Raw genomic sequence first — 17,082 nt, 5'->3', positions numbered from 1 at the left:
TCGGCCCCGCGCTCTTCAGACGCTGGCTAATGAAGCTGTCTGTCTGGGCTATTTACCTTCTCTTAAATGGAAGGGGAGAGATGTACTGTAAGAGACAGGGCTGGAGAGGATCTGCCTCTCACTCCTGTGAAATAGGACCTGCACATGCCTCAGGAATGTATAATTGGTTGGCGCAGCCAAAGCTGGGGATCCGGTGCTAATTAAATGACTTGTTTAAAGCCTATCTGTCTTTGTTTGGGAGACTCTGGGCTTCAGAACAATGCATTGTAAATGCTGTTGTCAAACAAACATTCCTGGTTATCCTTTGATTTGAATTGAACAAGACAAAGGGCTGATTTGCTCACTGCTAAGCCTTTGGTTTTCATGGTGTTGAGATATTTTTTCCTCCCCTCTTCTGATCTGTCAAACTGAGCAGGGCCATTCCAGTCAAAGCTGCTAAATGGACTGACTCAGTGCACAATCCATACGCAGCTCGCCGCCGCAAAAACAATCTCCGTTTTCCCTCTTAATTGCGCTTGTAAAAATGCCCCCATGTTGTGTATGCATTTCTCCGACAAAGGTAAAGACGGTGGCGCGCACAAGGAGAGTCTTTGTTGTGGTCGTATCAAGGATTTGCACACCGGTCCCAAAAGGAAATGAATGGCTCATGAAAAAGTGTCTGTCACGCGGCGAGACATTTAGAGGTCTCCATAGCACTAATCAGCTAGTCGTCTTTACTATAACTGTTAATCTCCTTTTTTTTAAAAAGGGGGGGAAAAGGAAGTCCTGCCACGGAGGAGGTGGACCGGGGGGGGTGTATGCATCAGATCAAACATAAGACACAGCCTCCATAAATAAGTCGTCTAGAATTGTGGTGCCACTTTAGACTACACAAGTGCATGCTTCCATGTGCTTGCTAGTCCCACATTCATATACACACAGGCAAACAAGAAAACACACACACACACACAGATGGCAGGTTCAGTCAAGGCTGGTGAGTCCTGTTTCTCATTAAAATGGGGGAGAGGGGAAGGTTTCGAGCTTTGATGTAGCCACCCACAGCCCTTCAGTGTCATTGAATGAAACTTTGAAGCTTTTTGTGTTTACGTAGTTAATGCTGATAATAAAGCAAACATCTTGTCTTTGTTAAATACCTGCTGTCCACTCACGTATGCCTACACACATGCACGCACACTGCAAACGGGGACATAAAACGAATACATCTTGCAGCAACAAAGAGAGGTAAACATGAAAACACATGGCCGCACGCTCAGACAATGATGCAGTATGGATAATTGTGTAAAGTTACACGCCGGCGAAAAGGCAGCCGAACATATAAACACATGCGGGGGAAAAAAATGCTTTACATTCCAAGAGCTGTAACGATTGGATGAATAACAAGCTATTAACGCATCAGCAGACAAAATACGCTCGACGTGCCAAGGCAAAGACGCGCAACTGAGGTGGGCATAGACTTTTTGATGAACTAAATCACGAAATGTAACAAAAAAAAAAAGAAAGAAAACATGATAAGAAAACATTTCTGCTTTCATGAGGTAACATAATTGCTTTCCAAACCCAAACCGCTGGAGTGTAACATGTGGTAGAAATTATCAAGGAGACAGACAGAGGTGTTTGTCCATTAAGCGCATAAAAATCTAAGGCAGGCAACTTTTATAGGATAATTTAAATCCTCGGCTCTAATAGTGCGCATTCCTTATGAAAATTGGAAGATCAATCATCTCCGTGACAGATCTGTTGTGGAAGAAATTCTCGCTATCTTTTAGGTGGTGGTGGTGGGGGGTGCTGAACACGTTTCGCCACCGCCCCACCTGTGCTAGTCCCCCCCCCCCTCATTTTAGCTGTCTATTTGTCTCTTTGCTGAAAATGTTAACGAACAGGGCAATAATCAAGCCATATGCTTGCATGTGGCAAATCTCATTACAGTAAATGACCTTTACCAACCAATGCCAACATCCTTGTGCTTGATAACACAGAGTGTGCGGGGCGGGCAACACAATAGTGGGTTTTAGTTAACGCAGTCATGCGCGGGAGTATGTTTGTGCGCGCGTGTGTGTGCGGTTGGCCAAGACAGCCAGGCCTTCAGGACACATTAGGACACGGGAAGCATTCTCTAATTTGGGTCGGAACCAGGCTCACTTCACATTTGCCACACGTCACTCCGAGGATCGCTGCGGAATCGGCGCAGGAGCTCCGACGCTGGATCACTCACAATAAGCGGTGGCACGGAAAGTGCTGCGAGCAGAAGAGGAGAGGCGAAGGAGAGGAGAGATATTACTAGCAGCTGTTACTACTGCGGCTGCAATATATTCAAGCCCAATCAATAAAGCTCCTACAGACAGTGACACCCAAGCAGACAGAGGAATCATTTTCATCTGATACTTAGCAAAGGCTCCCCCTTTTAAAAAGATTGCTTTCAGTCAATGACAACCAGTTGTCATTTGACTAAGGCTCCTGAAATGAAATATATTGACGAGTGTTATCAATCACGACCCACTCTGCCATCATATCAATTTAGCCGGGATGGGGTTTGAGGGGTGGAGGGGTGGATGGTGGTGGTGGTAGGGAGGGATCGGTTTGCATGTGGTCATCGGATCATCTGTTTTAATTACAAAATTAGCATCACTACCTCCTGCGCTCTCACTTCCTCCATGACAAGCACCTCTCGAGAGAGAGAAAATCAGTAACGCTCAACCTTTGTCCGCGCGAGGTTTCCTTGAAATGCAGTTCAGTGAGGCAGAGGACAACATGTTAAAATATACATAGATATATATTTGTTTGATTATTTGTCTGGAGATTCTAAATATCATTTATCAAGAAACGCCTTCCTTTGTTTGTTCACCCTGTGAAGGGCGTGCTGATTGTGAAATTCCTTTACGTTGTTTGAACTTGCTCACACGCTCCGTCTTTATCTTGGTCCCAGAGGAGAGGCTTTGTGATGGTGAAGATGTCTGGGCTCAGGAAGGCTGATAGCTCTATTTGGATGAGGGTTCCCATATCATAATTGAGAGAAGAAGAAGAAGAAAAAGGGGAAAAAAAGTGCTTTTGCGGAACACGACCAACTTTCTTTTCTGTCACGAAACGCTTTTTTAAATCCTTCCCGGGCAATGCTACATTTTTACAGTGCAAAGAGAACGCCATTTCGCTGTTGTCATCACCGCGCTGCCATTACTGTTATTGTGTACACACAGTAATATCATTACTCTATGTTAATGTTTCCTCTTAGACATAATCACGGGGAAATGAGAGCGCATGATATCCAGGCTCTAACGCTGCGCCATCTTAACTGTGCATGTGAAAACGGCTCCGCATCCGACGCAATCACACACCACGTATATTTCACATCGCTCCGACCTGCGAAAGCTCATCATCACCGAAAGGTTGAATGTCATTTATTACACGTATCACATTTACAGCAAGTGACATTGTCTTTTCAAATTGTGTTGATCTCTTCACTTTCAAAGGTCAGCCCCTTCCCTGGCTAAATTCAACCTGACAGAGAATAGTGAGGAGGGGACAGCCAAACACATGCATCACCCCGGCATCAAAGCGCTCCAAATTAATCTATCCAATTAATGAGGAATGAGGCCTAATGTTGATGAGGGATGACAACTCGACTGGTCAGTTGTTTTTTTATAGCTCTGCTCCTGCTATTGTGAGCTAACCGCAAGAGACAATCAAACAAATATTTCCATGACGCTTTGTCGAGTGCCGCCGCCTCTTCCTCTCCGTAGCGCCGCAACTCCGCTGCCACTCAAAGATGATAGAACTTGATATGGATCATTACGGAAATAATGTTTAATCAATTCCCCCTGTTATTGTAATCTATTTCTGCCGTTGTCTGCGTTTGTGTGTTTTGTGGCTACATCGGTGCGCCTCACAATTTCCCAATCATGCATATTCAAGTGTTACGCTGATGCTTAACAGCCGACGCAACCGGAATTAGAACGAGGACATTAGACTTCATTAAAAAGAGAAATGATTATCAGGTTTATCTTTTGAAATGTCTATTAAAATGTGTGTGTCGTTCTTCACTTATCTGTCACCTGGCTCCCATGAGCCTGGCAGCCTAATAGAGAGATGGTGAGGGCCAAAGCCCAAGAGAGCGACAGAGACCCATCAAGCTCTTCACTCAGACTGGAAGGCTGCCTGTCTGTTCTGCCACTCTCTGTCTCGCTCACTTACCACCACTAGCCCCCGTTTGCCCAACGCTGGCAGGTCAAAGAAATCCTGTTTTGTCCGGAGAAGGACCCTTGATATAAGAAGATGGGGAGAAAACCCAAATAAAATGTTGAATTGCATAAATTAGTCAAGACAATAACCTGCCGCTGTAAAAAGAGGTGTTATGATATGTTCGTGAAATGAATTCCATTCAGCCTATGGCTACAATCTAGTCTCTCCAAAGAGCTTTGGCTGACAAAGGCTCCCACAAGAGAGCTAGAGAGGAAGATGGATGAAGTTGCCCCTAGACACTCATATCAGGTCAGTATGTGCTTTATCCCCTAATGGTTAAGGTTAGGATTGAGTAGGGGGTGATACTAGATCTGAGCCTGAGGGCCACTGTTCTAGAGGAGAGGTGCAGGAAGTTGCCACCATCCTCCATCATGGCCCACATTCAGCTGCGCTGGGCCACCAGCACTAATGCAGCTAGCAGGTTGGAGCGCGTAGTTAGCTAGTTGGACGTGTCCTTCCACCCAGAGAGCTTTATTATTAGAAAGGACATAAACAGACTAATTAAATCGCAGCAGTGGAGCTGGGCTGACAGCTGGCACAGAGAATGTGACCAAACAGATCCCTATCAAAGTGCAAGAGCAGTGTCTCTCTATATGGGTCCTGCTTTTGTGTGCGTGGCTTTGTCTGTGTGTGCTGACACGCATGCCTGTATGTCCAGTAAATATACGCCCGGGTGCACGTCACCTCTACCCATTTTAGCCCCGTGTTCGGCTCACATTCGACGACTATCATTTCTCCACTCACACGCGCTGTCGTCTTAATGTCTTATTTAGCGGCTTATCGCAAAGCGCACTGACTCTCTTATATGTTCCAAAATTGCACAAATGCTATCCAACAGAGCAGTGAACACTCCAGTAATTAGTGCATGGTCTCAAGCCTGACTCCACTCAGCTCTGCAACATGGCCAAGCACGGACCCCATATAGAGAGGAGTCTAGTTATGCATTGATCTCAGAAAATTAAGGCTAACTGCCCCAGACTGCGGCGTCTTGATGTACCTTCTGGATGAGCAATGTACTATACTTTGTGTTGTTTGTGGCGTAAACACGGTGATTTTTTTTTCTCACTCGCCGCGCTTTAAAATAAATACATGCTAAATAATTAATGACCCCGCCCACCCTAAAAGCGCTGTTATCCGTGCGTGCAAAAGGTAAAACCACTGATGATGAGAAAATATGGCCTTAACAAGTCAATAATGGCGAGTGCAACAAGAACAGCCTAATCAATGCGGCTGCAACGTTTGCAAACAAGGACTTGAATTATAACGCCAATAATTGATCCCTTCCATTTTTTTCTCCCCACCCCCTTTCCCCTTCATGTGATGTCATTGTTTATTGATTGCTTCTCGCCCGTGAGGGATGATGGGAAGTTTCGGAGTTTGTTTTTTGCTGCGACTTTTGCCCCTCCCACCTCCCCGACCACATCCAAATACACCACCCACCAACCCACCCTTCCTCCATTTGAAATTTGCAAGCTGTAGCACCAGCTTAACCAAAAAGGATTAAGTCCCATACCCAACTGAGAACACAGATAATGCTCAGTAATTGGTAAAAAATGAAGATGAATGGGACAGCTAGATAAGGACCAATTAGCTGCTGGGAGTGTACAGCTGTGGTCTCCTCACAGAGCGCTCTCAGGGGCCAAGGCCCCCTCTTCCTCTCTCTCTCTCTCACACACACACATACGCACGCAGACACACGCGCGCGCGCACGCATGCAAACATGCAAGCGTGAGGGTAGGGCTTGCAGAAATTAGCCTGATGACCCTGGAAAGAGAGAATGATGCTTCCTCATCATCTCACCCAGAACCTCTTTCCCTCAACTCCTCACTCAGTCAGGCAAGACTCCAGGTACCTGTCACCACCCGTCCAAACTTCAGACTAGCATGAGGCTTTCCACTCCCCCACCCGCCCCTGTTGGGCGCAGGCAGCCTGGACCGAAGCCACAGATGTTGAGACAAAGGGTTTTCAGGTTTTCATGCATCGCTCCTTTTAAAGCTTCGCTGCGATGTTACAGTGCGGACTCGGAAGAGATTTTTTTTTTTTTTTGGAGATTAAGTTAGCAGTGACAGTTGTGTCTTCTCCTTCTACCGCCGCGCTGTTGTTTAGCTGGCATGTCGTGGCATCATCTGGCTGATGACAGTGGAATTCCCATATCTAATTACAAACAGGATTTCAGCTCCATTAGAGTTGTGTGGTGAGGAGTCAGATGAGTGGCAGGGCAGCACCCAGTGGCCAAAGAGAGACAGAGGGTGAAAGACAGAGAAGTAAGTGAGACAGAGAAAAGAGGACAAAGGGTGAAACCCCTGCCTTATCGTCTCAACCTGTTTTTTTTGTTGGTTCTTTTTGAAGCTCCGAGAAACACTTTTTTTCCCCTTTCTGTAACTGGAAAAAAAAACAAACCCAATTCCTTCTCTTGGAATTGGCAGGTGTTTGTTAGTGGGCAGCTGACAATATTTTTTCTCCCAGTAATGAAGGTTGTGGCTGGGGTCAATGCACTGGGAGGGAATGGCGGGCTGTTTATCCCCCTCAAGGCCAAGCGCCACACGTGTTTTGCTTGGTCTGTGATCTGTAATTGTGGCATTTCCTGAGAGGCGCAGGAACAATCCACATTGTGCTTTGAGAGCTCTCCCTCTGCCCAACTAAAGAGTGCGAGGGAAAATCAAAGAAAGACCCCACACACGCACACACACCATCCTGCCTCTCTTTACATTTTGATGTCATTTCATCTCCGTATCTTTTTTAACCTTCTCTCCTGCCTCCTCTTCTTCATACATATCTATTTCCTTCTCTCCATCTCTCACTCAGGATGTTTGGTTATTTTGGCAGAGAGTTGAACTGGCTGTTTTTTTCCTTATAATTAATAACATTGATGCAAACAGGAAGGTCTAATTGTGATGAATATTTAATGTGAGGGAGAAACATTAGCCTGTTCAATTTACATCAACACAAAGACAGCGGCGGGCAATCCAACTCTACAAACAGTACAGAGTGTCCTTCACTGGCTGGCTCTGCTGTGCTTTGCTTTAAGCGCTTCACAATACAAGAACTGCTTCAGACAAACACTGAGATGAGGCACCTGTATTCTGTATTTTAGCCCGAGGAGGCTTTTTTTCTTTTTCTTTTCCCCTCCACGGGTTGATGTAGTGGCTCTTTTCTGATTAAATGGATCTATGTCCTTAGTGGTATTATCAGAAGGATGCTCATTATCATATCAATTCCTATCGTGGCTGGTAACATAATTTGTGTAAGTAAACACATCCGTTTGTGTGGGTCTTAGTTTAAGCCGGTTGATTATAAAACGCCAGTCCATTTCCTCAGAGCAGCTGTGGTCTGAGTCTGTTTAAAAACAGCATGAAGTCATTCCCCAGTCAGCACTCTGAACAACAGTCAGTCCAGTCCCAACAAAAGCCACAGCCAAATGCATTTCCCCCTCTGCTACATCAGTCAACTGATTTATACGTCTCGATAGCTATTGGATAATAGGCTCAAGAGCTGGATATATTAGGGATTCGCACTTCAAAAAAAAAAAAAAAAAAAAAGCTCATAAATCAAACCAGAGCGAGCCACTTTATGGAATCTGAAGTAAAATCTGTAATCAGGCTTCCTTGTTAAGTCTCGCAACTGTGGAATCCCAAAATGCCTTCATTAAAAATAAAACATGTGAAGCAAAGTCTGGGGCTATGAAGAAGACAACATGCTGCTAGCTTGTGTTTCATGGCTCTGCAGTGCAGAGCGGGCCATATATCTCCAGCGTATTATCAGGATGACTCCTGCTGGCCACCCTGTCACAGGAGAGTGCTTGATATAAACAAGAGATTGCTGCGACACCCAGTAATCAATATTAGGATGGTTTCAGTACCAAACATCATTTGTCTCTGCGACCATTCCTTTGACCAAACGAAGCATTAATTCAAATCATAAATCTGAGCTGATTTAAATCCGAGGAGAGTGAGGGAGAGAGAGGGGCCCCTGTCTGACTGCCTGCCCCTAATGATTTATTTTCTACATTTCTGCGAGCGAGAGATTTGTCCATACTCACTGACAGGTCACCTTCAAACGCCAGTGGCAGACTGTTCATCACCATGCAGACGAGCATCTCATCGCTGCGAGTAAATATTAAAGGAAAAGAATCCAATTGATTGTGGATGGGGCCGAGAGGCGTCACTGCCATATATTTCACTCAGAGAGCTAATGCTGTGGCCCATGCACCCACACCTAGAACTGCTCCCCCTTGCCAGAATTATGATTCTACCGGGAGCCTGTGTGGCTGGCTGTGGGCTCAAGGTTACAATTTAAATTGTAAAAAGATAAAACAGTTTCTTATTAGCTCCATTGCCACAGCCTTGCTGGTAGTACTCACATTTATCTTTATTTCCGTGACCTCGCAGGCTCGTATTCTCTCTCTCCTTTTTTTTTTTTTTTTACACACTCCATTCTCTCGGAGTGATGACCTCACACTTTATGCATTTCGCATTGTTAAATCTGCTTAGAAACACATCCTGTTTTCATCTCGCACGCCACAAGCTCCATGGTGTCAAGTATTATTGTCGAAATGTGTTCAGGAGTCAAGCCATTTATTACAGTAAGTGAATCAAAACCTCAATTTAGCAGGCAAAGCTACGGGGATTACACTTGGTTTATAATTCGGAACGGGCTCATGAATCCGCGCTAACATACATTATCATTCTCTTTAATACACTAAGTGCTCGTGTGTGATATTGCAAAAAATCCTTCTGCATTTTAGGGCTAATAATTAATTGAAATGGCACATAGTGAAAAACCAGAGCTCTCACAGCAATTCAATTAGACCTTGTTAAAAGCTGATAGCTTTGGGAAACTGTGTTCACAGTTTCACTTAGCTATTAGGAGTTGTTTTTTTTTCTTTCAACATAAAACACTTTCGGAAAAACATGACTTACATTACTAAAGCAGGCATTCCCAGTGCATACAAAATAACTAAAATCAATAGTTTATTGCTTTATAAACTTTGAGAAGGCAGCAGCACAGTGGAAAGAGCATCTCATGAAAGAACACCGTGCGAGTCTTCGGTTTAAGGCAAGCTGTGTGTCTGTGTGCCTCTGTGTGTGTATAACCTTTTTATTACTTTTGACAAAGATCCATTGACACAAGGAACAGTGTGTCTGCTTTAATGACGAGGTGTAGAAACGACCTTCTTCTTTGACATATTTCAGTCTAAACCTGTTCTGGAATTATTGTTATTTTGGACTTTTTAGCCTCGGCTGGAAAGAAAGGAGGCAGGATACATGTAAAGAGAGAATGAAGGGTTTGATTGCCAGCATTGTTTTTTTGCCTGCTGGGGTACCTTTGGAACAATGCATGGAACCGCATAAGCTTTCACTCCTGCAAATCAAAGCAAATTTGCTCAAACTTACTGACAACCCTGACAAAAATGGAACTTGTTTAATAACCAGTCTGCATTTTTTCCCCCTAATATGTGTTGATTCTCGTTTTATACGGCCAAGGATTGAGATGTGTATAATACCCTGCCTCTCTGGACATTTTCTGTCTATTTTTTTTAAACAGATAATTGTGCAGTCTTGGAACAGATATGAGTTCTTTGAGCCTGTGCTGAAACGGTGGCAAGTGTGCAGGTCTTCGCATGTGTTTGTGTGCGGCTTGCATTTTTTTTCCACTAATGCGAGATGTATTTGTGACAGTGTGTGCGTGTATGAAGGGCATCCTCACCGACACTGGAGCTGAGGTCTCCATTCTCTCCGTCGGCCCCGTGGTGGTTGGCGTTGCCGTGGTAGCTGCTCATTGCCTCCAGCTTGATCTTCTTGACCTTCATGGCCTCTGCGATGGCTGCGTTGGCAGCTGCTGCCGCCGCTGCTGTCAGGCCTGGAGAGAAGAGGCAGAGGAGACAGTGCGCTTACAGACCGCTACATGTCTGCTGTGGCTGAGCCACTGCACCTGCGAAACCTTTCAAAAAGCCTCCTTGGCAAATAAAAAAATGAAGGAAAAAGAAAACAGGGGGGAGACTTTTGAAATAATAAAACAATGAATAATTTTATACACTATGGGGAATAAGCTCCTGCGAGATCACGACTTTGTTTTTCATCTTCTGACAGGGGATATCTTCACAGCGGGTTATCATGCTGATGAGATGGATCCCCGTGTGTGTGGCAGCATATGATTTTTATGAATGTTTCAGAGACTGGCATTCCTCGCCGCTGTGTATTGATGTATTTGTACCTTGATGGAAAAAGATGCAGTCAAGATAACAGCGCATGATGCAAGCACTTTGTGTGTACAGCTTATAATAGTGAATGAGGAATAGTGATGCAGTGTGACACAGCGGCGGGGGAGGGGGGGCAGGCATTAAACATTAAGTAAAGCGGGTTAAAGTGAACAGATATAGGTGCTGAGCTGCGTCTTCTGAATCTTATTGTGGAGGGTACTTCAGTGATACCGTCTAATGCATTCATCAGAGCTAATCGACCTGAATAATACCTCACAGTGCTGCTCGTGTTTCTTACAGCAATACATTGTCGTGCCTCATAATAAGAGGGCTCTTCTCACTGTCAAGGCGAGTCATCGGGCACAATGGAATCCTATAGACAGACCAGGAAGTTTAATAGTTAAAGGGCCATGAGTGAAAATTAACTAAGGAATGAAGAAGGAAGCAATATGTGAACTTTTGTATCATCTCTTATTTCAAAATGTTCTGTGGTCTGCAGAAGTACGAAACTGATGAGGCAACAGGTCAAAAGTGGCAGTGAGCTTGGCTCAAATATACTCAAATATTCATACTGGTTTTTTGTACGGAGATGATATGGGTTGTTTCGTACGCTTCTCAAGAGAGAACCAGCCAACCAGTTGTGGTAGATGGCTGCCCCTCTGTGAGCCTGGTTCTGCATGAGGTTCCTTCCTGTTTTTTCCTTCCCACTGTCACCAAGTGCTGGCTCATAGAGGCTCATCTGATTGTTGGGGTTTCTCTGTATTATTGTAGAGTCTTTACCTTGCAATATAAAGCGCTTTGAGAGGTGACTGTTGTTGTGATTTGGCGCTAAATAAATAAACCTGGACTGAATTGAATTGAACTGAATTTGAATGCATTTGAGAATTTTACATGGATTTACTTGAGGCCAAAGTTAGCTGCTTTGTTAAACTACATGAACACTGACATCACTGAATCCCCTCTGCAATCTCAAAATACATCCCGAAATAGCAAGTTTAGACGTGGTCATCCACTTTAATGAAAATGAACTTGATGTGATTGACATAGTAGGTCTAATATTACAGCCATACATATGCTGAGCACACTGCAGAGATCATAAAGCACTGGTCTGTCATTGTGGTAGTTCCAGGGTTCTGGTGTATTGAACGTGACTGAAATCTTTATTCATGAGGCTGGTCTCAAACAGCAGGGACAGATAGTGCTAAAGCTCCTCTGGGCTTGGCGTGTCTCAGGAGAGTCCCACGACTCTTCTCGCCAGCCCCAGCAACAAAATCAAAGATGCATGGCGAGAAAAAGATATGTACCTATTACTGGAATCACTCATATCCACAATACGGTATATCACCTGCCCTTTCACTGGGTGCTGCTTGTACTTGATATGCAGGTTTGCCTTACGTTTGACGCAGAACAAAGCGGCGTCTCCGTTTATCATCGCTAAGCTGTCACGTCTCCGTGATGGGACTCAAAGCAGCTATTAGCCATGCATTTGAGGGGAGACACAAGTACAAGGAGAGGTAGAAATCAAACACGTGGCTCTAATAGATACATGCCAGCACATGCAAGTGCTAACAGACACACACACACTGACAAACACGCACACAAGAGCATACCGGCCTGGACACCCTTTCCTCTCATCCCCAGCTGATAGGCAGATGGTGAGAGTCACTCTGAGCCTCTGACATGGAGGTGCATATAATTTAAAGCCTTGTTTGCATCTTAAAATACATCAGTACCATATTGACGTACAGTATACATCATGTCAGCGAGGGCCCTCTCGTTTGCAGTGGGCCCTGGCTGCTGTTCCATATGCATAGGCTGGGCAGGAGGAGGGGGGAAAAAAGCCATTGCCTCATAAGAAGGTGATACTTCTCCACATAATGAATGTGGCCTCTGCCCAGTCTGAAGGTCAGCCTTCATTTGTGTATAATGGGCAAGAGTCAACTGTTTTCCAAATGAGACGTATGCAGAACAGACTGCCGAGTAAATATTGAAATCACCTCTGGGCTGTTTGTGTGATAAATTCCCCCCACAAATCAGGTGCTGCTAAAAGGAGTGCAGCAATGGAGCTTTTTGATGCTCTCTAACTTGTAGGAATACGGTGGTTTATTGCACTGCAGCCTATCTGTCCTCAACACATATATATAATATAATTTTTTTCTTTAGTCGACTAAACTGTAGAGCCACTAAAGCAAAAAGGAAACGGAAAGTAGGAGGTGATGAGTTTTGATCAAACGTTTAGCGAGAAAATAAAGGCTAGGAAATTGATTCGTACCATTGTGAAACGGATGGAATGATCACTTTTCCATTTTTCATTTATCATTCGCCCGCAACATCCACCCCTGTCTTTGACTAAGTGACACACTCCATAAATCGAAATCTTTGTTCTGATAATTGCTTCATTTCGCCGGATCAATTGTCATATCCACACAACGCACACCTCAATACAGCGCGTGTAATAAGGAAGCCAGGGAGATGTTGGCGCCCAACAACAAGTCTATTAAGCCACTAGAAGTCTAAACGTCAACAGGACCAATCCCACTCGGTGCTAATCTGCATTCATTACTATGCAAACAAAACAATCCAGCCTCATATAGTCCTTCAAAGTCACCTTTAGATTCAGACACTTTTCTCGTATAGACACGCCGGCGAGTCCGAATCCTCCAGAGCACAAAACTAACAGCGCATCACGGTCGCATGTTGAGAGTCGCACCAGCGAGGAAACAGAAAGGGGGGAACATTTCAACAAATAGAGAATAGCATGGTACTGTCACATGGGGAGCACAAAACAGCAAATAACAGAGACAAGGTCTGATGGTAGCCCTTGGAGCAGCTGTCATATTAAATAATAATGAAGGATCTATTAATATGCAAAGGAAGCAGCAGCCGACTGGCTTAACGCTGTCATGCCTCTGCATATTGTCAGGATCTTCATCATTAATTAACATGCTAGCTGCCCCATACCTGCGCCAATGTCAGAACATTCTTACAACAAACACCCCAATGCCTGTGCCCTCCGCAACTAACTCTTATAATTAAATTAAAATCAGATTAACTTCGCATCAGTACACAAAAGACCGACTTTTACGACTTTCTCTTGCAGTGATTGCAACTCCCCCCCCCCCTACAAAAAAAAAAACCAAACAAAAAACAAGAGCTTATCTGCTGTGTTTCTGTTCTCCTCTCTGTTAGGTACTGCACCATGGGCAACAATGAAAACACTGGTTATTTATCGGGCAAGCAGGATAAATAGGGAAGAGACACTCCATGTCAATGAGCATGGCCGCCTAATTTTATGCATGGACTGGTGGCAGCACAGCAATGACAAACTGGGGAGGGGAACAACGCGACTCTTAGGTACACTAAACCACTTGAACTGTGCTATCCACATCATGACAAATTTAGTATCAATTACAGAGCGTGCTAACCTTATGACAAGCGGCGGACTCAAAGAGGAGGGGCAGAGGCACAAAGAACTGACACTAAATTACCTGGCGCATACTGGATCTATTTTAAAGCAGCTTGAAGTGGCGATGGATTAGATGATCCACTCTGCAGCAGGGGATGACGTGCTAATTGTACACTGAAAGAGGATAAATATTACTGTATGTTTCCTCTTACAGCACTCGTGAGAAGAAGAAGCAACTCTCTGCGTCGCTCTTAAAGCGAGGCAATGCCAGGAGGCATTAGGAAATATTGTTGTTGTTTTTTTTTTATCAGCAAAGTACAGGATGCACCTCGGTAAGATGTAGGTGACATTCATTTCTCTAATGGTAAATGCAGTACTCTTGCGTTATTCAAAAGATTGAAGCCATATCCAGGACATAAATGAATTATATTGAAACTGCTGCTTAAGTAGTGGCCAGAGTGTGAGTGGAGGCCACCTCTTCTATTTAAAGGAGATGTCATCTCAGTGTGGTGTCAGTCCACAGCAAATAATCCGATTTGGGGGCCAATCTGCCTGTAATGCATCAGCAACTGGAAAGGCTCCAGCGTAAACCCCCGCCCCACACCCCCTTCCTCGGGGCATGAAGTATGCACACGTTCAGGCACTCACACAGACACACGTGTGCCTTCACACATGTCCTTTAGTGTAAAACTAAGCACTAACTCAGCACATTAAAACGTCCATTTCTAAATGGAACTGGTGTATGTTAACAATGTGTCTCACATCCACTCTCTGGTCCTGCTGAGTGAAGACGACATTTGTTCTCATGCACTTCTCACATGTGACCGATACAGCCACCGAACTTAAAGCTATGACCTTAAGTCTGACGCTTCAAAAGAGCTGCACCAAAAAAAAAAGGAAAAAAAGAAATAAAATAAAAAAGAAAACTGTAAAACGGTTAAGTAAGTGCCTGTCATGCTGCTCTTTAAAGCTGGGAGATGAGATAATTGAACAACTTCCTGCTTCGATCTCAAGATGAAACTTTTTTGCCAGTTTGAGCAATAGTTAACCACTATTACCATATTTGTTAATGCTGCTTATCTCCTTGGAACATCAGCAGAGGGATGACATGTTACTGTGAACCAAACACTTGATTTCAGTACTGTTTGCTCTTCATCCGCAGCCCAAATGAAAAAGGGCGCAGCTATTTTGTGGGCAGCTCGAAGAATTGGTGAAGCCTCGGGAAGAGCTGTCGGCCCGTATTCTGTCTTTCTGTGCAGGCGCTAACTCATCTGAAAAATGAACTAATGTGACATGACACGATGGTGTAACTATTTAAGACAGTCTCTCAATGTCGTTTTTTATCATCAATCAGAACATTTGGACATGACAGGGAGATCAATTAGTCGCCTACTTAGATGCTAACTTATGTGTGGTCAATTATACTTAATTACTAATCTGTCAAAGTCTGTAACTTCCTTGACGTTTAATGCTTAATACTATCATCAAAACAATAAATGGTTTAATTACGACTCAGAAACTGGTGCAAAAAGTTCCATCTCGCCACAGTTAGGAAGCTTAAGGCAGTTATGAGAAGACCAAAAAAAAAACCCCTCAATTACTTTATCTCTGCCCCCTGAATACCCTGACTAAATGTCAAGATCATAGAGTCCCTCTGGGCTTAAAGGGGATGATATCAAAAGGCTTTTCTGTTGCTTTATGTTCCACTAAATAACATGGGTCTTTCTCATCATTGTCCCTCTCTGTGTTCACTTCAGCCTTTAAGTTTGCCTTCTATACTGCTGCGCAGATAGCCAGTGACCTCATCCTATTCCCACAGTACAAAGCACTGGCCTGCACTGAACCGGCACCCGCGTTTAGTAGTGAATTTCCAAGTGGGTGGCTCTTAAACTAATACGAAAACAAACAGAATTAAAATGTGTTCAGTAGGATCATTAAAAGTGTTCAAGTTCACTATGGAAAATCTGCTGCGGTGCTTTATCTCTTTGCAAAAGTGCAAAAAAAATGAATAGTCGGTTAAATAGAATGCACAAAGCTCCTTTCGACAGCGTAATATCATTAAAGACATATCACTAAGGAGAGCAGAATATGCAAAGCAGAGCACTTACAGCCACCAACATCAAAGCAGTCACAATGAAGCCAGCCACAAATAGAACAAAAGCATTAGTTGCAATAAGACTTGGCCCAGGGGTAAGTTAGGGCACAAACGGTTGTTGTTGATTCTTGTGGCGATAAGCTTGCTTTAGCATCACCACTGCCTATGTACATATACCAGTGGAGTGGATTTAATCGCACTAATTAGAATGCACTCAAGGCAAAATGCAACATCTACTGGAATAATCTGAGAGAAAAGATCTCCACTCCAATCTATTCTCCTCCTCTTTGTTTCCGGCGAGGGGGGGGGGTGGGCAGCAGAGGATCTGTTTTTGGTAAACGAGTGAGCGGCTGGTGTCTGGTGGTTGGATGCATGTGTCACTTTGGACTGGTTGCCATTTCGAGGACAAGCTGCGGGGAGGCCACTCGTGGGGAGGCTGAGCGTGCATGTGCATGTGCATGCGTGCGCTTGTGTGTGTGGAAGAGACCTAGACAGAGTGAATCAGAGCCTTAGCAACAGTGACAGAGAGATACAGACCAAACCATACCTGTGGGCGGGATCATGCCGGGGGACATGAGGCCGGGGACTGAGTGGGGCATGATGTGGGGGTTCTCCGGTGATGTCACGCTCTGGGTTCTCTTCGGAGGCCGGCCGGGTCTGGAGCTGAAACACCGGGCAGAAAGAGGGAAGAAGTCGGGTGAGAAATGAGGAGGAGGGGCCGTGTGGGTAGTGCTGGTCTGGTGCTCTGTGGTGGTGGCGGTGGTGGGGGAGTGTTAACATTTGGAGCACTCCAGAATGCAATTCCATTCCAAAGAGCTAACATGTACTGTAAATAAATTTCTTTTCAAGGACAGTTGCTTTCTGCAGCTCAACATAATAGACTTCCATAACTAATTAGATTACACGGTGAATTCATTTCCTTTATTGAAGATCAACCACTTTTTGATGCATAATTCATAACCCGTACCTCGTTACCTGTTCCTCCGTATTAATATCCCCACACTATTTGAATTGCCTCGTTTGCATATGCTAAAATCCAGCGCGCGGCCCTCGGCCTGGAAATTACATGTTAACTTGTTATAATTATTGCAGTCAGGCCACTATTGATTTATGAGACTTTTAAAAACCAAATATGTGTAGTTCTGGTAA

At 44.4% G+C, this 17,082-nt stretch overlaps 1 protein-coding gene across 3 annotated transcripts in view; it reads right to left on the bottom strand.

Annotated features, from left to right (window-relative positions):
* The window catches only part of dachd (dachshund d), a 93,187-nt gene that overhangs the window by 29,922 nt on the left and 46,183 nt on the right, over positions 1-17,082 (bottom strand). For all 3 annotated transcript variants that reach the window (XM_084954725.1, XM_084954726.1, XM_084954724.1), the window contains exons 2-3: positions 16,481-16,596; positions 9,940-10,092 (exon numbers count right to left, since the gene is read on the bottom strand). In XM_084954725.1, coding sequence (XP_084810851.1) covers positions 9,940-10,092; positions 16,481-16,596 — 269 coding nt within the window. The remainder of the gene's footprint in view (positions 1-9,939; positions 10,093-16,480; positions 16,597-17,082) is intronic.

This window comes from Perissodus microlepis, chromosome 16 (genome assembly GCF_051167445.1).
Source record: "Perissodus microlepis isolate ML-2025 ecotype Zambia chromosome 16, ASM5116744v1, whole genome shotgun sequence".
Lineage (NCBI taxonomy): Eukaryota > Metazoa > Chordata > Actinopteri > Cichliformes > Cichlidae > Perissodus > Perissodus microlepis.
Note: the sequence above shows the minus strand (reverse complement) of the source record. Positions and strands in the feature narration are given on the sequence as shown.